This window comes from Scyliorhinus canicula, chromosome 3 (assembly GCF_902713615.1).
Source record: "Scyliorhinus canicula chromosome 3, sScyCan1.1, whole genome shotgun sequence".
In the NCBI taxonomy this organism is placed as follows: domain Eukaryota; kingdom Metazoa; phylum Chordata; class Chondrichthyes; order Carcharhiniformes; family Scyliorhinidae; genus Scyliorhinus; species Scyliorhinus canicula.
In genome coordinates this window covers 148,152,642-148,175,400 of record NC_052148.1, presented here as the reverse complement: position 1 = coordinate 148,175,400, position 22,759 = coordinate 148,152,642, and the positions used below count along the sequence as shown (strand labels likewise).

General features: G+C 41.7%; 1 protein-coding gene across 3 annotated transcripts in view; it reads left to right on the top strand.

The window, feature by feature from the left end:
• Positions 1 to 22,759, top strand: part of rbpjb (recombination signal binding protein for immunoglobulin kappa J region b) — a 123,335-nt gene that overhangs the window by 41,159 nt on the left and 59,417 nt on the right. For 2 of the 3 annotated variants that reach the window (XM_038791452.1, XM_038791454.1), the window contains exons 2-3: positions 15,147 to 15,185; positions 16,127 to 16,222. In XM_038791452.1, coding sequence (XP_038647380.1) covers positions 15,147 to 15,185; positions 16,127 to 16,222 — 135 coding nt within the window. The remainder of the gene's footprint in view (positions 1 to 15,146; positions 15,186 to 16,126; positions 16,223 to 22,759) is intronic. The other variant, XM_038791453.1, reaches the window with a different exon arrangement.

Genomic DNA, 22,759 nt, shown 5'->3' with positions numbered 1-22,759 from the left:
GACTGTAATAGAGTAGCATTAGCAGAAGCAGGGCATGTGGTTATCTTTCAATACAAGATAGCATGCTAGTTAAATATGTGTGGAGAACTTGGTTGTGTGTAGATACATTGTGGAGTAAACATTTTGTACATTTCAAGTAATCAGATAAACATTGCAGACTTACAAAGAAAAGCTGAAGGACAGTGATAGAGTTTATCTGGTGCTCTCTGCTTCAAGGTTGACATTTTCCTTCACCAATGGCAATTTTGCTACCGACAGCAATGTTAACAAGCTAACATTGTTCTCTCCAGAGGAAGTACACTAACCAAAATAAATAGTTTCTATTTTGGCCTCTGGAGGCAGTGTTGTACTGACAGGAAGATAAACACAATCAGTTCAGCTTATCTGTATTGGTCTGTAAAAGAGTTTGAACTTACTGGCCTGTGCAGACCATTCCAAACTCACTGGCTTCTACCGTTCTGAGCCATTGTAAAAGATAGGTAATAAACCATGCAGGTCAGAATGGCAACTTTGAAACCGCTATGCATGCGTGAGCAAGTAGTTACAGTAAATGCGGCCAGAGCAACTTATTGCTATATGGTTTAATTATTTTCTGTGACATCAGAACTTCTTCCTGTGCTGTAAAATTCGGTAAAGCCAGTAAACAGAGAAGTGAAGTTGTGATCGTGATTTACTAGCAGCTGCACTTGGATAGATTTGTCATGGGGCAATTTTTACAGAAGGAATCCCTCCTTATATTGGTTTCAAATTGACTTTTGTCCTTCCTAGTCATGTCATGAGTGACATCTCTTCTGAATGCGGGTGCAGCATGCTATTCCTGCTTGGTCATCATGGTGTCTTTGTATGATTAATGGTCAACCACTCGATCCTCCTTCACACACATGTAGGATTGATTAGCAGTTTGTTTCATTCACAATTATTTGTGCCTATGTTGACTAGCATTTATATATTTTCTGCCTGGTTCTTCGTGTGCAGCTTTGGGGGAAAAAAAGTACAACTCTCTCCGCCGAGGGCTGTTTGGATCCTTGGTAGTCAAACAGGAGGAGGTCAAAGGGCAGGTATTTCTCTGTGCTCACAGGGATGTACCAGGGAAAGCAACGTAAGTGTCCGGAATAATGGAAAAGTTCAACTGAGCGACAGGGAGGGAAATGTCCTCACTAAATGCAAAAAGGGGACAGGAAGGGAGGATGTGTTTAATAGGGAGATTGAGTTGCAAGTGGCAGAGCTGGTTGACTCATTGACTATAGACTTTGATCTGTGGACAGTAAGGACAATTGGGTCCCTTCTCTTACCTTTTGAGCAAAGGCTGATGTAGCTACAAAGAGCTATGTACTGATCCAAAGAGACCATACACAATTTCATAATAAAAGGATGCCACTGAGCACTGAATCAGAAATAATGACAGTTAAATACCGTTAAATCAGCAACGTATTTAAATAAGATGCATAATAATAACACACTATAACACTTCTCCCCAATGATTGCTTTTACGTTAGTTTTTCCGCATCGACATTTTGCTTTCCGTAATTAATTCAGCCAGTTGATACACCGTATCCAAAGCAACAAACTTCCCATACTTAAGGTTTTTAAGCTCAAACGTCAAATGGCTTGTTCAAAGTTTATCTTTCAAAGTTACTTGAATCTCAAACACCGATGTCCCAATGTGACTATCTATGTATATTATTGAAAGTATTCTATATTGTCATTTTGAAGTAAAATTTCTAGAAAACAAAAATATCGTGTTTCTCTCACCGCTCCCCCATTGTTTCAAATGAACAACTGACCTGAAATATAAATTAGCAATGCTTCGAAATGCAGTCATTGGAAAGGTGCAATTCTAATCGGCCATTGTCAAATTATTTTTCACAAAAATTCTAACTTATATTTCTGATCTGAATAAAGGTACAGTTATATAAATAACCAAAGGTAACATGCTTGCTCTTTCCCCTAAAATCATTGCCATCTATACAGTCGCCTCTGGTTTTCTACATTCTGCCCTTTGTGCATGCTGAGCTTTCAGTTGTTTCTGTTCTGCTTCTTCCCTGTTTCACGCCCAGAGTTGGAAGTTTTACATGAGCCTTTGGGCTATTAACAGCATCTGTAGATTAATTCTATGTATATTAACTTCATAGAAATTAATGTTGACTCTATTTAATTGTAATTGGCTCTATTTACTTGTAATTGTAACATTCAACATTATACATTGATAGCCAGCAAGGAAATAATGCTGCAACTGGGCTGGTGTTATAGTTCCTGACCAGTTCTGAGCATCATGGGGGTTGTAATTTTCTTTATAATTACAGCGAGGAGAAAAAAATAAGTTAGTTCAAATCATTAAATTCTAAACTCGGATGTTTGGAGTGAATGTTTCCAGTTCAAAAGACTGCACCAGACTGGAACGGATTGTTTGTAACTCTTTGATACTGAATCTGGACATTGTGACTGCAAGTTTGTTTAGTCATCGAGAGTGTGTAACGTTCTGATCGTTAGAGACTGAATGATTGGGAAACCTCCCCTGTACATGACAACACTTTAATAACAGCTTCAGCAAGGACTCAAAGTCCATTGTGGATGGTAGAAGCAATATCATTCTCTGGAATATAACTAAAAGAAATAAATAATTGTCTGTCTTAAGCAATTTATGTAAAATTATAGTTTAAAAAATAGCTAAAATGAAAAGTATTCATATGGGCGGCATGGTAGCACAGTGGTTAACAGTGGGGCTGGTTTAGCTCACTGGGCTAAATCGCTGGCTTTTAAAGCAGGCCAGCAGCACGGTTCGATTCCCGTACCAGCCTCCCCGGACAGGCGCCGGAATGTGGCGACTGGGGGTTTTTCACAGTAACTTAATTGAAGCCTACTCGTGACAATAAGCGATTTCCATTTTCATTTCACAGTTGCTTCACAGCTCCAGGGTCCCAGGTTCGATTGCCGGCTTGTGTCACTGTCTGTCTGTGTGGAGTCTGCACATTCTCCCCTTGTCTGTGTGGGTTTCCTCCGGATGCTCCGATTTCCCCCCATAGTCCAAAAATGTGCAGATTAGGTAAATTGACCATGCTAAATTGCCCTTGGGTTGGGTGGAGTTGCTGGGTTATGGGGATAGGGTGGAGGTGTGGGCTTAAGTAGGGTGCTCTTTCCAAGAGCCGGTGCAGACTCGATGGACTGAATGGCCTCCTGCACTGGAAATTCTATGAACAGTGACTGAGAACGAGTTAATGCTTCATTCTGTGAACAAAATATTAATCTGAATTAAGTAATTTTTTAATTGAAGAGAATACAACAATGAAACACTTTCGTTTTTTAGTTTCCATAATGTGTGTACATGTGTCATACTGATATAGCCTCATAATTTCTTGCATTGCTGTTATTGTGTTAAGATTGCTGGAGGATCTCAGTAAACATTGGAAATGTGTTCCGTATATCGAGAGCACTCTCAAAAGGGACATTCTTATCAGTTGAGTGCTTATTTAGAAAGGCATTGATTAATTGAGCAAAGCTTGCATGGATTTGCTCGGGAAGGTTACGGCTGACTACGAAAGGGAAAATGCTAGAAACTATCAGCAGGTCTGGCAGCATCTGTAGGGAGAGAAAAGAGCTAATGTTTTGAGTCTGATGACTCTTTGTCAAAGCTGACTAACTTGATTACATTGCTGCTTCCTCCAAATTCAATGAGGGTAGCAGGTTTTGTCTAGTCTGGATTTTAACAAGTCTTTTGACAATGTCTCAGACTGATCAGAAAAATGAAGCTGATGGGATGCAAGGGCAAGTGCCAAGTTCTGAAATTGTTTCAGAAAGCACAGGGCAATAGTCAGTAACTGTTTTTGTGACTCTTAAGGCTAGTTCCGCTGGGGTGGTACTGGCTTGGTGCTAGGTCCTGTGCTTTTCGTGGTATATATCAGTGACTTAGAATTAAATATAAGGGAGATAATTAAGTTTACAGATGATTCAATAATTGCTTGTGTGGCTGGTAGTGAGGGAAGAAGCTATAGGAAGATATCAATGGACTGGTCAGGTGGACAGAAAAGTTGCAACTGGAATTCAAGTGTGAAGTAATTCATTTGGGGGGGGGGGGGGCAAAGGGATGCACAATGAATGGTAGGGTACTGGGAAGCGTAGGGGACATGAGACACCTTGGAGTGTACATCCGCAGATACCAATAAGTATTAGGACAGGTAGACAAGAAGGCATACAGAATACTTTACTTTATTAGTTGGCAGCACAGATTATAAAAGCACAAGGATTTTACAAGAACTATATAAAATACTAGTTAGATCACAACTAAAGTACTGCATACAGTTCTGTCACATCACTGATGAATATGATCATATTAGAGAGGTTACAAAGGAGATTTACACGGATGCTATCAGGATTAGAAAGTGCTAGTTGAGGAAATATTGGATAGGCTGGCTATATTTTCTTTGGAGTGGAGGAGACTGAGAGTCGATTTATTTGAGGTGTATAAAATTGAGGAGGAAGACAGACTGGATAAGAAGGATCTATTTTCCTTGCAGAGACTGAGTTTATTTAGCATGTGCACAGTTTGAGTTGAGCAATTGCCTTGTGAATGGCCAGGTGGAGTTCTTTAAGCCTGCCTTCAATATCCCTGATGTGGAAATGCCGGTGTTGGACTGGGGTGAGCACAGTAGGAAGTCTTACAATACCAGGTTAAAGTCCGACAGGTTTGTTTCAAACACTAGCTTTCATGCCTTCACATGAGGAAGGAGCAGTGCTCTGAAAGCCAGTGTTTGAAACAAACCTTTTGGTTTGTAAGACTTCTTACTGTGTTCAATAGCTCTGTTAGTGGACACTCCTTGACAATGTCAATCATTATTGAACTGCAACATTGCATCCTGGATGGTCTTGATAATCCTACTGATTATCAGTAGCTGCACTGAGGCCTTGACCAGTTGGGCCATGGTTTAAAAGGGCCCCTGCCATTGTGGGAGATCAAAGCCAAAGTGAACAAGCAGTTGGATCTATGATGAGAAATTAATTTCTGGTTGATGTTTTCTCCTGCCGATCCTCCTGCCATAGGTCCTCTGTTGTTACTACTCAGTGTGCTGGCGTGAGGGAAGGATTACTACTGGTATATTAAGGAGGCCCTTAAGCTGCTTCAGCAGCTTGCCTGTTACAGATGCCCTCCTGATGTGGGGGGGCAGTGTTCCTCAGGAATGGGAACCAGGGGAGGTGCGTTGGCCAAACAGTACCCAGTGATGAGCATTGTTGAGTTGCGCACACGATGTAGTGGGAGCAGAGGACCCAAGGGTCTTGGCCTGTGATCCTCATCAGGTACAAACCAATTTACTGAGGAGCTTGTTGTGGGTTTTACTTTTTCTCCAGTCTTGAGGAGATGCTCTCTGTATGTGAGGCTTCTGTCAAGGATGACATTGAGATAAACTGGGTGAAGATTGTGCTTTAGTTTCTTGCCGTCCAGGGTGATGTTCAGTTTCCTCTTAACACTAGCATTATGAAGTTGGAATATGCTGTAAACTGACTGGGGGCATAGATTTAAAGTAATGGGCAGTAGGATTAGAGGGTAATTAAGGTGAAATTCTTTCTCGCACAGGAAAAACTACTTGGCTACACAAGTGCAAGGCTATGGACCAAAATCTGAAAAGTGTGATTCGGCTGGATGGCTCCTTTTTGACTGGCTCAGTCAGACTGTATAGAATGGATTAATTTTGTGTTTTAAATTCATATGATTCTAAGCTGAAATAAATGGGTTACCCAAAATTTTGTACAATTGAATTATCAAATTTCAGCTAAATAATTTGTGACTCTTGGTACCATTTTGAATAAGAATACTGCACATTGGTGCTTCAAAATTTTTGTATTCGTTCTTCAGACAAAGTTTGGGAAATATTCATCTTACAAATACATGATTAGATTTATAAATCCAAGGTTTGACCAATTTAAATCTGAAATTGAGTCAAGAATTTTCCTGAAGGAGTCTGTTTGAAAGTTTGGTAGGTAACATTGTTTTCTAATTATTTTGCCATTTGATTATGTACTGGTGGGGGGGGGGATAGGAGAGATTGTGATGAGGAAGACGGGGAGCACCTTTATTTCTTCATTAGTTTTGTTAACAAACTTACTGATATACATAACTCTGCAGTCACTGGGAAGTTTATGTATAGCTTGGATTACTTATTTCTGTTCTCTTGGTACTTTCTTGATACACTGGGTCGGAAGAATAACTCCAGAAATCTGTATGCCACAACTTCATGGCATAGCATACTGATGCATCAACTGAATTTTTGGGAACAAAATACTGAAACCAAGGATAAGCAAAAATGTGGCATATTTGGGCAATGTTATTCTCCTGCACAAAGTTTTGTAATGTTGCAGTTATTCTCAAAAATGCTCTATTCACTTTGCATCTAATTCTTGAGTACAGGTTTGTGCTATCACTGCTTAAAATTTCAGGAAGAATTTGAATTTTCATACTGTATATCAGAAATCAATCATTTTCTTAACTCTAACTGCCTACATACTCTGATCATTTTAGTTTACTGAATTATGGTATGGCCTCAGTGAGTGTTCTGATGCCCAATGGGTGTGCCTCCACTCCTTCTTTTCCTTAGGGAATGGGTTATAATAAGAAAGGTACTTCAGTACAGTTTAAGTAGGAAATAATGTCAAGCCGGGTGAGTTTCTGGCAGTGCTTGGGCTGTTTGTCGTACCAAGCGTTGCATTTCAATTTTAAATTTTTTTTTTAAGTACAAAACTTAAGTCTTTAACTTTCTGTACTGGTTGCACAGTCATTTACTGCACAGGGAGGTCATTTGTCCATCATGCCCAGCCAGTTCCCTGTGGGACATTTCTATCTGTTGATATGAAACCCTATAATTGTGATATGAAATAAATATGCACCATGTAGTGGGCTATGTACTGAAATTTTTTATCACAAAATGAACTATGCAAATATTGGGTTAGGTACAAGCTGGGTCTGAGCTTTGAGACTGCAGAATTTTGTACTGATCACAGAGAACTGTTATTTTTGTAAGCCTTTCAATCTAATGTCTCACTCAAGATGGAAGCTAAAGGAGTACACAGCCAAAATTGGACATGTAGCTGGAGTATGCAAACCAAATAGAGATCTGTGGAACAGTGCAACAATGCAGGTAAAGACAAGCAAGTGGGACAGGAAGGGACAGAGTTTAACATAAATTGTACATCAGCGAATGAGGTCATTGCAGAGACTGAAAGTAAAATGAAATTAAAGGTTTTTTATCTGAATATATGAAGCATCTGCAATAAGATAGATGAACTTGTGGCACAGATGGAGATCATTTAAAAAAAATTATTCATGGGATGCAGGTGTCGCTGGCTAGGCCAGCATTTATTGCCCATCCTTAATTGCCCTCGAAGGTGGTGGTGAGCTGCTTTCTTGAACTGTTATTGTCTGCACGGTGTAGGTACACCCACAGTGCTGTTAGGAAGGGAGTTCTAGGAGTTGGACCCAGCAATATTAAAGGAACGGTGGATCATATATTTCCAAGTCAAGATGGTGGCTTGCAGGGGAACTTCCAAGTGGTGCTGTTCCCATGAGTTTGCTTTCCTTGTCCCTCGAGGTGGTAATGATTGTGTGTTTGGAAGGTGCGACTGAAGGAGCCTCGATGAGTCCCTGCAGTGCATCCTGTAGGTGGTACACAGCTGCATCAATGGTGGAGGGTCTGGATATTTGTGGATGGCATACCAATCAATCAGGCTGCTTTGCCCAGGAAAACATTAGAGTTTGTTGTGCGCTGTTGGAGCTGTACTCATCCAGATAAGTATAAAGTATTACAGACTTGAGTCCTCAACTGCTTCTCATATAACAAGCTCTTCATTCCAGGGATCATTCTAGTGAATCTCCTCTGCACCCTTTCCAAGGCCAGCACACCTTTCCTTGGATACAGGGCCCAAAACTGCTCACAATACTCCAAATTGGGTCTGACCAGAGCCTTATTCAGCCGCAGAAGTACATCCCTGGTCTTGTATTCTAGCCCCCTCGTCATGAATGCAACATTGCATTTGCCTTCTTCACTGTCAACTGAACATTCACCATAAGAGAATCTTGATGAGGACTCCTGAAGTCCCTTTGCGCTTCTGATTTCCTAAGCCGTTGCCCATTTAGAAAATAGTCTCTGCCTCCATTCTTCCTAACAAATCACATAACCCCACCCCCACTCCCCCAACACAGACACACAGACAATTCATGACTACAGGAAATAACTCGGCAACAAATATAAAAAATGCCAGAACACAAAATGTGCATGAACATTGTACAAACAATATGCACACAAGCTGTTGCGTCAGTTATCTGCATCACCTAAAACAAAGAACTTTTCACAGCCAGGTTCAGAATGTACAAATCGTGGCCAATTACATTCCCCTCCTGAAATTTAAACTGACAGTAGTTACCCCATCATGGATTACCACCTTAGTTCATTTCACCATTTCATCAAACCCTTCCACCCTCCTACACTCTTACGGAGCTGCATTTTCCCTCTCTGACCACCATCTGTTCCGTGCCTCCAACCCCCTCTATCCACACCAACTTAAATTCCCCTTTTCTCTGCTTCCCTCCTTCAGCTCCTCGTGTTGGTTCCGCCATTCTCCACACTCTAGTCCTATTCAACCCAAAAAATGTCTCGCACACAAAGCAGATAACAGAAATATTTATAACATGAAATATAACTGTTTGCCTTTCATTCAACTGCATTACTTGAAATCTATCCCTGCAGCTGGCTGTAAAATTTATTGCAACAGACATTCATATTCTCAGCCAGCTGCTTCTTGATGTCATTATACTGGGAGGTGACGGGGAGCAGCGACAGTGTGACTCCAACCAGTAGAGGGTTCCCCCCCGGATTCCCATTGACTCCAGTTTTGCTAGGGCTCCTTGATGCCATACTCTTATCAAATACTGCCTTGATGTCAAGGGCAGTCACTCTCGCCTTGCCTCTGGAGTTCAGCTCTTGCCCCGAGAGTTTGAGCCAAGGCTGTAGAGGTCAGAAGCTGAGTGACTCTGGTGGAACCCAAACTGAGAGTCAGTGAGCAGGTTATTGGCAAGTAAGTGCCGCTTAATTGCACTGTCGATGACCCCTTCCATCACTTTACTGATAATTGAGAGGAGACTGATTTGGTTTGGTAGGATCTGTTTGTGTACAAGACCTACCTGGACAATATCCACATTGCTGGGTAGATACCAGTATGTAGCTGTACTGGAACAGCTTGACTAGGGATGTGGCAAGTGCTGGAGCACAAGTCTTCAATACTATGGCCGGAATGTTAATAATAATCTTTATTGTCACAAGTAGACTTACTGCAATGAAGTTACTGTGAAAATCCCCTAGTCGCCACATTCCGGTGCCTGTTTGGGTACACAGAGGGAGAATTCAGAATGTCCAAATTAGCTAATAGCACAATTTAAACAGAAGCCAGGATCTATCACAAAGACTTCAATTCCATACATACTTGGTATAAGCCGGGATATTGCCAGGGCCCATAGCTTTTGCAGTATCCAGTGCTTTTAGCCGTTTCTTGATATCACATGTAGTGAATCGAATTGGCTGAAGACTGGCATCTATGACGCTGGGGACCTCTGGAGGAGACTGAGGTGGATCATCCACTTGGTATTTCTGGCTGAAAATTATTGTGAATACTTCAGCCTTGTCTTTTGCACTGATGTTCTGGGCTCCTCCCTCACTGAGGATATTTGTGGAGCCTCCTCTTCCAGTGAGTTACGGTATTTCATTGTCCACCACCATTCACAGTGGATTGTGGCAGGACTGCAGAGCTTGGATCTGATCCGTTAGTAGTGGGATCAATTAGCTCCATCTATCACTTGCTGCTTAAGTTGTTTGGCATGCAATCTATCCTGTGTAGCTTCACCAGGTTGACAACTCATTTTTAAGTATGCCTGATGTTTTTACTGGCATGTCCTCCTACACTCTTCATTGAACCAGGGTTGATCCCTTAGCTTGATGGTAGTGGTAGAATGGGGGATGTGCTGGGCCACAAGGTTACAAATTGTGGTTGAATGCTGCTGCTACTGGTGACCCACAGTGCCTCAAGTCATGTGTTTCTAGATCTGTTCTCGATCTATCCCGTTTAGCACAATGGTAGCACAACATGATGGAGGGTATCCGCAATGTGAAGACAGACTTCACAAGTACTGTGCGGCGATCACTCCTACTGATAATGTGTGGACAGCTGCATGTGCAGCATGCAAGTTCATGACTGAGGTCAAGTATGTTTTTCTCACTTGTTGACTCCCTCACCACCTTTTGCAGACCCAGTCCAGCAGCTATGTCCTTTAGGATCCTGCCCTCGCGATATGTAGTGGACCAGCGAATCACTCTTGATTGAAGTTCCCCACTCAGATTGCATTCTGTACCCTTGCCATCCTCCGTACTTCCTCCAAGTGGTGTTCAGCATGGAAGAGCACTGATTCATCAGCTAAGATAGGGTGGTAAGCAGCAAGAAGTTTCTTGTCCGTGTTTGACCTAATGCCGTGGTGTCTGGAGGCATTGTTGAGAACTCCAGGGCAACTCTCTCCTGGCAGTATGCCACAGTGCTACCACCTCTGTTGAGTGGGATGGGATGTCTGGGACATTCTCTGTAAAGTATGGTCCATTCAATGTCAGGCTGTTGTTGTTAGACAGCTCTCCCAATTTTGGTACAAGCCCCCAGATGTTAGTAAGGGGGATCTTTGAAGGGCTGACAGGGCTGGGTTTGCTGCTATCGGTTCCAGTGCCTAGATCAATGCCAGGTGGTCTGTCTGCTTTCATTCCTTATTTATTTAATAGTAGTTTGATCCCGCATGGCTTGCTAAGCCATTTCAGAGGGCATTTAAAAGTCAGCCACATATAAGTCAGACCAGGTATGGGTGGCAGATTTTGTTGCCTAAAGGGAACCAGATGGTTTTTTACAACAATTGCAATGGTTTTATGGTTATCATTAAATGATTTTAATTCCAGATTTTTTGTTGTTGAATTCATATTCCATCATCTGCTGTGGTGGGATGTGAATCCAGGCCCAGGGTCTCTGGATTACAAGTTCATTTTGGCCCCAATTTGATTTTGTATACGTGTTGATAAACAGCCCCTCTCGAAAGCGAATTCAAAACAAAGCTGGACTGTTTGGGGAAATGTCAGGAAGTATTTTTTGCTTAAAAGGTGGTGGAAATTTGGCACACTGCCTCAAAAAAAATGGATCCATATGGGTAAATGGAATTGAGATACAAATCATTCTTAATCTGATTGAATGGCAGACAGGTTTCAATGGCTGAACAGTGGCCTTGTACTTGGCGTTTCTTAGCTTTTATTTGTTCTTGTATGTTGAATAAGATCTCAGCACTGAATAGGTTGGTTATCTCAACACTGGAGTACGTTGTGTTATCTCATCTGGAATGTGAATTGTCCTGATGTCTATTGACTATCTAACTAGTTGGCTGATAGTCTCATGCTGTTATACTTCACATTTTAAGTATGTTAAATATAACTTGAATGATGAAACGTTTTACTATAAATCCGAAGATTTCATAGGGAATCCTGAAAATGCAGGGATCTGAATTGGCTTTCTATAGTTTACTGCTTCTGTTGAAGTAATGACACTTTCTATTGTGCTATGCCTGCAAACAATTTCTACCGTAATAATATTTTTCTTTGTTTTTCAAGTGGCATTCAGCACTGAACATTTCAGGGATTAGCAGGGCAATCCTTGAAGTATTATACTTGCAGCGAAACTCCATGCTTAAATTTGAAAACCATTTTTAATGAATACATTTGCACAAAAAATACTTAATAGGTGAAAAGATGTTAATTTATACAGCTAATTGAAATTGGCTGGCTGCAGAGGTGAAAATAGATCAAATATTGACGAAGAGTAGAAAGCAGGCAGGAGGTAGAGAACAAGGAAGTTGTAAGAGTGATAGATGTGGTGCTGGGAAGCAATGTGCTCAAGGACATGTTTGAGGTGAATTGGCAATTGGAAAGAATTAAGGGTTGAGAATGGGTTCTCTATAATCTAGAGACAGATAATATACAATTAAAATACAAGGGAGGAGTACCATTCTTCCTGAAGGTCTCCCTTCTCTAGTCTTTTTCACCCCTCGGCCCCCATTTCCTCTTTAACCTGGCCCCAAAATAGTTTTCGTTTTTTGTATTATTCCAGATGTTATACCCACCATACTACTTGAACACCAATTTATTGTATTGATTGTTGACCTTACTATGATTGGAATGCTCCGCAATAACTTCAGCATGCTGCAGTTGATGCTTGCCACTTCTGACTTGAGTTTGCAGTTTGTGGGAAGTAGGCCTTGGATGACACTTGAAACTCTATAGTTCAGCTATGCACTTAATTTATTGCTTTGACTTTATTTGGTATTGTGATAATTTACTGAGTGTCTGCTTTCACATCGCAGAGAACACCCACCCTCATTTCTTTGTTCTTACTCACCTCCAACCTCCACTTTCATGGTAATTTCCCTTTGTCATCCGGCGCCCTGCCTAACCCTCCTGTAGCTCCCTTTTGGACTGATTGGTTGTTTTTTTTCTCTTCTGAACACAAAATTGTCCTCCCAAAAGTCACACATTACTTCCTCTGACCAGACCACATTATCCCTCCTTGTCTTGCTTGACTATTCCCCCTCAGTTACAACATAGTCAATTTATGGAATCCACTTGTGCCTCCCTGGGCCTGCTTTTGTATGGTTCCACACTTGTATATTGTGAACAATAATTGATGCCAGATCATTGTTGATCTTAAATCTGAGATTGATATTTTGTTAACTAAAGCTATTAAGGGGTAGGGGGCAAAGGAGGGCATATGAAGTTAGACCACCAATTGGTTATGAGCTCATTGAATGATTGAACAGACTACTAAACAGTATATTTGTTTCCTAATCTTCCTTTTCAACCTTAGCCAAAAACATCTCTTCCAACTCTTGTATAAAATTTTCTGAAATCCTTTCAGATTCAGTTGTCCCTCCTTTGTGTCACGCTCATCATAGTCTTCAACCAATTAATTTCTCTTATCTGGAATTTTGCCTCCGACCACAAAACCTCAACTCATCTCTTCAGCCAAACGTTTGGTCACCCTCTTCATCACTTCTTTATATTTTGGCTGTTCGGATTAGTTATTAGTGAAGTATGTTGCGACTTCTTTTTGCATCAGATCTGCTATATTAATGCAAGACTCTGACAAATGCGGTTTTTGAATTGCTCATGGAGAATGTTGATAATTAGGAATATAGTACAAATTGTGATTGGATTGGAAATCATATCCTACTCGGATATGGCCATGTCAACTGATAACTCCTCACCCATGACTATTATAAGATAGACATTAAAAAATTATAACTTGTGCATGTTTTTGAATTGTGCAGCCTGAGTAACTTTTTCATAGCAGCAGATAAAGGAAACCAGAAACTGGCCATTAGTTCTAAATCAGTAAAACAGGCTGCAGATTTGAAATATCGATGTCTGATTTTGGATTAGTCGAGGCAGTTCCAAAATAAGCTCATGTAGGCTGTGTCGGTCCCCATTTAGAAAAAAATTTCTTCCTTTATATTAATGTTGACTTGCATAAAATCGACATCTTGATGCAAATGTACATAACATTACCATTGCAAATCATTTGACAATCAAACATGATCTATGGGAAGGAATATTCATCGGAAAGAAATGCATATCACAACATTTGTTTATTCTTTCTCTATTGTAATTTCTAAAATTTGCTTTCCAGCAGTCTGTTTTGTGCCATGTGCACTTTTCCTTTCCTAATTTAGGATATGCAATAATGAATCTGGTAGGTTCTTCTTAAATTAAAATTTGAAAAATTTAATAGCTCTTGAGGAGGAATAAATTGCATTTGTCTAGCAGCTTTCATGTCACAAAGTCAACCCAAAAGACATCATCCTATAGAAGTACATTTAAAGTGCAGTCACTTGTAATGTAGGGGAACAAGGTAAATCTGCACACAGATCGGTCCCAGAAACAGCAGTAGGCTAGCTAATTGGACAGAAAATAGCTTTTTGGTATTGTTGGCTATGGAGGGAACAACAATAAAATTCCTCTGCACTTGTCATGGTATTTGTTTTTGCACCTGACTCCCCCCATCCCCATCACAGATGTGGCCTCAGTTCTGACATCTGATAGTACATCTAACAGTGCAACTTTTCCTCAATACTGCATTGAAATAGCAGACCAGAAGATGTGCTTAAATCTCTAGAGTAGGGTTTGAACCTCCAATCTCACAATTCAAGCCAAGAGTATACAACTGAGCCAAACTGAGCTAAAATGGGCTATTACCCTCTACTATGCCTCTGTTGATGCCATGATACCCAACTGTTGAATAATTGAAGGATGTTTGCCTCCATTACCGTAGTCCATTCCATGTTTGATCTCTTTGTGAAGATCACTTTCTTAACCGAGGCAAGGGACTGAGGATTAGGAATAGTAGGTGAGTCAGTTCCTCCAGCTGTTTCACAATTGAGTTAAATTGTGGCCGATCTTTATTGGAACTCCATTTACCCTTTTTTAAGCCATAACTATGACCCTTGTTGAGATGTGATGCTCAAAACACAGTACTCCAGATAGGGGACTGTACAACTGCAACATAATGTCAGTCGTTCATTTGTCTCTTACAAATTTGAATCTGTCTCTCTTCTATCCTATCTGTAAATACTCGCAGTTTCAGGCTGCTTCTCTCATACGCAATGATTTACAGATGCATCAGCAAGTATTGACATGTTATTTAATTTTGCTAGGGTTTGCACACTATGTACATCTTGTTAGCACAGTATTGTAGTGAAACATGTATAAAGTGGTATTTTGTACGAACTGCTTTTTCAGTTTGCACTTACCTGATGTCTTGAACAATTAGTTGTGTCTAAGGTGTTCAGATTCTCTACCAGGCTTGGAAACAAGGAAGATGGAACATGAAATTACGAGGAAACGTTGTCAAATTTGTTTCCGATTTGTCATTGGTTCCTGATGATGAAAAAAATGATTTAGACATTCTGTACTTGGTGGGTGAGGGCAGTGCATTTTGTACAGAGAAGGGTTCCAGGAGGCAAAATATTGTACCATTTTTGAAATTTGGATTTGCAATCTTTTAATGCTCACTTATACTTTTTATTGTTTGCTTTACAGGAAGTTTGGAGAGCGACCTCAACCCAAACGCCTTACCAGGTAAGATTTCATCACATTTGGTGCTTCGTAATGTGCTGTAATTTTGTTTGAGATAAAAGTGTCACGGATCACTGTGCAATTACATGAATGCTGAACAGAATATGGAGCATGTATTACAATGTAAAAGACTTGGGGAAAGGACTAGAAAAACAATTTTCAGTTTCGCGGTTTCGTACTGGGGATCAGTTATACTCATTCAATTTAATGTGGCAATTATCTACATCTTCTTTGGTGAATATTTAAAATTTTTTTTAGAGTACCCAATTATTTTTTTCCCCAATTAAGGGACAATTTAACGTGGCCAATTCACTACCAGGCATATCTTTGGGTTGTGGGGGTGAGACCCAGGCAGACACGGGGAGAATGTGCAAACTCCACATGGACAGTGACCCGGGGCCGGGATCGAACCTGGGTCCTCGACGCTGTCAGGCAGCAGTGCTAACCACTGCACCACCGTGCCGGCCCTTTGGTGAATATTGTATGAAATCTGTAGAAGTAGGTTGACATATTAACAAATGAAAAACCAGTTGATATTTGAGGGCATTCCTTCTTGTACACTTTGGGAGTTAGGTTATTTTTGTGCAGGATGGTACTTTATAAAATAGTTTATGTGGCATATTTGAAATGAGTTCATAAATTGAGATTGATTTTTGTTTGTTTACCTGGTACACTGATTTAAGTAGTTAATTGTCCGATTAACAGCACTAGCAGTAGGTTGATTTGTGACCTCTTGTGTTCAATAATCAATGTCTGTCATAGTAGAGGGGTATTTGAAGTATTTTAGGATAAAGCTGTTGTTTAAAAACAGATGTGTGTCACATTTGCAACTTTTATCCAAGTGATAAATCAATTCTTCAGCACACTATCTATTTTTCCAACCCAAAAACCTGTTGTGAAGATTTAAAATTTAACTCGTACCATATCTCTTTGTATTTATTTAGGGAAGCAATGCGAAATTACCTTAAGGAGCGTGGTGATCAAACTGTACTAATTTTACATGCTAAGGTTGCACAAAAATCTTATGGAAATGAGAAAAGGTGAGTTATTTATGAAATCAACGGGGCACATTTTGATTATGTTGTAGTTGTACAAGTTATCTATCTAGGAAGAAAAGGAGAACTTGCATTTATATTTTGCTTAATTATGTGGCCTGGTAGTTCCAAAATACTTCACAGTTATTCAGTTGTTTTTAAATGCAGTCACTTACATCAGTAAGCAGTCAGTTGACACAAAGTCCAGCAAAAGACTTGAGGACAAGATCATCTGTGTTTGCAATAATTGTGCAGTAGGAGAGCAGCTTGCTTTTTCAATTAGTGCTGTACTTGGCATGCTACTGTCGCCTTTAGGATGCATGAAGTCCTGTGTTGCAGTTTCACCAAGTTGGCACCTAATTTTTAGGTACATCTGATGCTGCTCCTTATATGCTTTCCTACATTCATTGAAATAGGGTTGCTATGTCGAAAGTCCATGCATGTGCACCACTGCAACAGTATCAACCCTTTCTGTTACCTCTTTAAAGAACACCAAGTTAGTTGAGCACCATTTCCCCGTTAGAAATCCATGCTGTCCTTTCCTAATTGACCAACATTTTCCCATGTGACTGCTAATTCTATCCCAAATAATTGTTCCCAGAAGCTTTTCCACCATTGAAGTTAAACTGACTGGCCTGTAATTGCTGGGCCTATCCTTACAATGTTTTCTGAACAAGCGCGTAATATCTGCAATCTCCTGCTCTCTGCCACCTTCCCTGAGTCTCGAGAAGACTGAAAGATTGTGGGCAGTCCCCCAGGCAATTTCCACTCTTCCCTTCATTCAATATCCTTGGATGCATCTGGTCCTGGTGCCTCGTCAACTTTCAGTTCCGACTATCTCCATCACTTCTTCGGGTAGGGTGCTCTTTCCAAGAGCCGGTGCAGACTCGATGTGCTGAGTGGCCTCCTTCTGCACTGTAAATTCTATGATAATCTATGATTAATGTAGGACAAAGGTTCGGCACAACATCGTGGGCCGAAGGGCCTGTTTTCTATGTTCTTCCTCGTCAATTTTGAACTTTTCTGGTGACATTCTGTCCTCGTTGCCTGGATGGCATCTACCTAGTTGGTAAATTCAGATGCAACGCATTCATTAATACCTCAGCCCTGCTATCATATATAAATTATCTTTTGAGTCCCTAATCAGCCCTACTCCATAGTATATAGCAGGGACTGGTTTAGCACAGTAGACTAAATAGCTGACTTGCAATGCAGAATTATGCCAGCAGCGCGGGTTCAATTCCCGTACCGGCCTCACTGAATGTGGCTTTTTCACAGTAACTTCATTGAAACCTACTTGTGACGAGATATTATTATTATTATTATTATTAGCCTATAAAAGACTTTGATTCCCCTTTATGTTGGTTGCCAGTCTTTTCTCATCATCCTTCCGCTTCTTCTAAGGTGCTTTTTCACCTGCCTTCTCAACGTTCTATATTTCTACTTGACATCAGTCATAAGTACATTTTTTCTTCCTTATCTTAATTTCTATCATCTTCTTCATCCAGGGAGCTCTGGATTTGTTTGCCTTACTGTTGCCTTTTGAAGGAATTTACTGAGTTATAGAAACATAAAAAATAGGAGCAGGAGGAGGCCATTCAACTCTTTTTTGAGCCTGCTCCGCCATTCATTATGATCATGGCTGATCATCCAACTCAATAGCCTAATCCTACTCCCCCCCCCCCCCCCCCCGTATCCTCTGATCCCCTTTGCTCGAAGTGCTATATCTAATTGCTTCTCAAAAACATGCAATGTTTTGGCCTCACCTACTTCCGGTGGTAACTAATTCCACAGGCCGACCACTCTCTGGGTGAAGTATTTATAAAAAAAAAAAATCATTTCTGGGATGTGGGTGTCGCTGGGTAGGCCAGCATTTATTGCCGATCCCTAGTTGCCATTCAGAAGGTGGTGGTGAGTTGCCTTCTTGAACCACTTCAGTCTTTGAGGTGTAGGTACACCCACTGTGCTGTTAGGGAGGGAGTTCCAGGACAGTGAAGGAACGGTGATATGTTTCCAAGTCAGGATGGTGAGAGATTTGGAGAGTAACCTCCAGGTGGTGGGGTTCCCTGGTATCTGCTGCTCTTTTCCCTCTAGATGGTAATCGTCTGGGTTTGGAAGGTGCTGTCTGAGGAACCTTGGTGAGTTACTGCAGTGCATCTTGTAAATGGTACACACGGCTGCCACTGTTCATCGGTGGTGGAGGGTTTGAATGTTTGTGGAAGGGGAAACAATCAAGCGGGTTGCCCTGTCCTGGATAGTGTCGAGCTTCTTGAGTGTTGTTGGAGCTGCACCTATCCAGGCAAGTGGAGAATATTTCATTACACTCCTGACTTGTGCCTTTATGGTGGATAGGCTTTCGGGGGCCATGAGGTGAGTTACTCGCCTTAGGATTCCTAGCCTTTGACCTGCTCTGGTAACCACAGTATTAATATGGTTAGTCCAGTTCAGTTTCTGATCAATGGTAATCCCCAGGATGTTGATTCTGGGGGATTCAGGGATGGTAATGTCATTGAATGTCATGAGGTGATGGTTAGATCCTCCCTTGTAGGAGATGGTCATTGCTTGGCGCTTGTGTGGCGTGTATGTAACTTGCCACTTCTCAGCCCAAGCCCTGATATTGTCCAGGTCTTGCTGCATTTGGACATGGACTGCTGAGGAGTCATGAATGGTGCTTAACATTGTGCATCATCTGCAAACATCCCCACTTCTGGCCTTATGACGGAAGGGTGGTCATTGATGGAGTAGTTGAAGATGGTTGGGCCTAGGACACTACCCTGAGGAACTCCTGGAGCTGAGATGATTGACTTCCAATCACCACGACCTTTGTGCCAGCTATGACTTAAATGGTCCACCCCGAATCCTCCATTGGGAACATCTTTCTGCATCTACCCTGTGTAGTCCTGTTAGAATTTCATAGGTTCCTATGCCCCCCCCCTTATTCTTCTAAACTCCAGCAGACGCAATTCTAACCGATTCAATCTCTCCTTTTGGCCAGTCCCGCCATCCCAGGAATCAGTCTGGCAAACCTTCGCTGCATCCCCTCTAGGTTAAGAACCCTTCCTCTGATAAAGAGACCAAAACTGCGCACTATATTCCAGGTGTGGCATCGCCAAGGCTGTGTATAATTGCAGCAAGACATTCCTGCTCCTGTATTGTAAACCTCTTGTGCTGAAGGCCAACATACTGTTTGCTGCCTTTACCATCTGCTGCACCTGCATGCTTCACTTCAACGACTGGTGCACAAGAGCACCCAGGTCTTCTTTCACATTTATTCCCCCCCCCCTCAATCTATAGCCATTCGGGTAATTATTTGCCTTGCTGTTTTTTTAACCAAAGTGGATAACCTCCTATTTAGCCAGATTATACTGCATCTGCCATGCATTTGCCCACACAGTCAACTTGTCCAAATCATGCAGAAGCATCTCTGCATCCTCCTCATAGCTCCCCCTCCCCCTCAGCTTTCTGTCAACTTCAAGTTTGGAGATATTGCATTTTGTTCCCTCATCTAAATCATTAATATGTATTGTGAATAGCTGGGCTTATAGCACTGATCCTTGTAGTACCTACTAGTCACTGCCTGCATTTTGGAAAAAGACCCGTATCCTGTCTGCCAACCAGTTTTCTATCCACCTCGGTACGCTACTCCTAATCCCATGCGCTTTAATTTTACACGCTATCCTCTTGTGTGAAACTTTGTCGAAAGCCTTTTGAAAGTTCAAACGAACTATGTTCTCTTGCTCCCCCTCATCAATTCTACCAGTTACACCCTCTAAGAATTCCAGTAGACTTGTCAAGCATGACTCTGCTGACTGTCCGATTCTGCCATTGTTTCCTAAGTACTCTGCTGTTAAATCTTTTAACATGGAGTCTAGCATTTTCCCCACTCCCGACGTATGGCTGACAGGTCTATAATTCATGTTTTCTCTCTACTTCCCTTTCTAATTAGTGGGATTACATTAGCTACCCTCCAATCTGTAGGAACTGTTCCAGAGTCCACGGAATCTTGGAAGGTGACCACCAATGCATCCAATGTTTCTAGGACCACTCAAGTACTCTGGGTTGGAGATTATCAGGCCCTGGGGATGTATCGGCCTTTTCTTCTTATCGATTTTGATGTCCTTGCACGTTTCCTTTCATAATTCATTTTAGTAGCACTGATGAACTGCTTTGTGAGCCTTTGTTGGTCTTTGTATCTATCCCATTCATCTGGATCTGTGCAATGTTTTGCATTTTTGTAAGTCTCTTTTCTTTTAGTTTTATGCTGTCTCTGATCATTTTACTTGTTCCTGGCTGTTTTCTTGTGAAACGAAAACGTTTTCTCTCAGGGGTATATGCTCGCTCTGTATCATAGATTATGTTTCTTAAAATATTCTCCACTGGTCTTGAATTGTTGCACCCATTAACAGATCATCTCAGTTTACCATAGACAGTCTCTGTCTCATCCCGTTAAGTCAGCCTTATCCAAGTTTAAAATTCTAGTATCTGAATCATCCATTTCACTTTCAAACGCTACACTGATATCCATTATGCTGTGATCACTATTTAATAAATGTTTGTGCACAGCTTGGGTCATTCTCATAACTAAATCTAATGTTGTCTGTTCCCTTGTTGCATCTTGTAACACACTGGTTAGCATGCTGTCTCACAGTGCCAGGGACTTGGGTTCAATTCCAGCCTTGGGTGACTGTGTAGCTGGTATGTTCTCTCCATGTCTGCACGAGTTTCCTCCGGGTACTCCGGTTTCCTCCCACAGTCCAAAGATGTGTAGGTTAGGTGGATTGGCCATGCTAAATTGGCCCTTAGTATCCAAAAGGCTAGGTGGGGTTACTGCCCTATGGGGATATGGTGGAGGCTCTTGGGTCTGTGCAGACACGATGGGCCGAATGGCGGTCTCCTGCACTGAAAGGATTCTATGATATTGCTGCAGGAAACTATCCCGGCCACATTCCAGAAATTCACTACTTTTCTTACAGGTGCTTGTCTCCCAATCGATGTGTAAGTTCAAATCCCCCATTAATACTACTCTGCCTTTGCTACAGACCTCGCCTGAGCCCTCCCCTTGGCCCCCCATTTTCTAGTTTAAAGTCCTTGTGACCACCCTGTTTATCCTTTCAATTAGTGCCCTGGTCCCAGATGAATTTAGGTGGAGACCATCCCAATGGTACAGATCCCTCCTATCCCAATACTGATGCCAGTGCCCCATGAAGCGGAACCCCTTTTTCCCCCCTCGCACGCCTTTAACCATGTGTTTACTTCCCTAATTTTCTCACCCCTATACCAATTTACACGTGGCTTGGGTATTAATCGAGAGACTGTAACCCTTGAAATGAAATGAAATGAAAATCGCTTATTGTCACGAGTAGGCTTCAAATGAACTTAGTGTGAAAAACCCCTAGTTGCCACATTCCGACGCCTGTTTGGGGAGGCTGTTACTGGAATCGAACCGTGCTGTTGGTCTGCTTTCAAAGCCAGCGATTTAGCCCTGTGCTTTCCCCAGTTTCTGATATTCCCCAAACGGGTCCTCTTTCCTAGCCTTGCCTATGTCGTTTGTCCCAATGAGGACTATAATAACTGGATTCTTCCCCTTCCTCTCAGAATCAGAATCACAGAAATATAGAGTGCAGAAAAGGCCCTTCGGCCCATCGCGTCTGCACCGCCGCTTGAAAGGCACCTGATTTGCCAATCCTGATCCCATTTCCCAGCACCAGGCTCATCGCTTAGTGCTCATCCAGGTACTTTTTAAAGGATTTCAGGCAACATGCCTCTACCATCTTCCGAGACAGTGCATTCCAGACCATCACCACCCTCGGAGTAAAAACGTTTTTCCTCAATCCTCCCTGAACTTCCCACCCATTCACCTTGAATTTATGTCCCCTCGTAACTAGCCCTTCAACTAAAGGGAACAACTGTTCCCCATCCACCAATATCTCCAAACTTGAAGTTGACGCCCCTCATAATCTTGTACACCTCGATCAGGTCACCCCTCAGTCTTCTCTGCTCCAGCGAAAACAACCCAAGCCTATCCAACCTCTCTTCATAACTTAAATGTTCCATCCCAGGCAAGATCCTGATGAAATGCCTTTGCACCCGCTCCAGTGCAATCGCATCCTTCCTATAATGTGGCGACCGGAATTGCACAGCACTCCAGTCGTGGCCTCACCAATGTTCTATATAACTCCAACATAACTTCCTTGCTTTTGTAATCTATGCCACGATTGATAAAGGCAAGTGTACCATATGCCTTTTTCACCACCCTAATAACCTGCCCGTCTGCCTTCAGAGATCTATTTACAAATACACCAAGGTCCCTTTGTTCCTCAGGACTTCCTAGTGTGATGCCATTCATTGAATATTGCCGTGTCAAATTACTCCTTCCAAAGTGTAACACCTCTCACCTTTTCAGGCTTAAATTCCATCTGCACTTTTCTGCTCATTTGATCATCCCGTCTATATCTTTCAGTAATCCAAGACTCTCAGCCTCACTGTTAACCACCCATCCTATCTTTGTTACCACAAACTTACTGATCCTACCCCCACATAGCC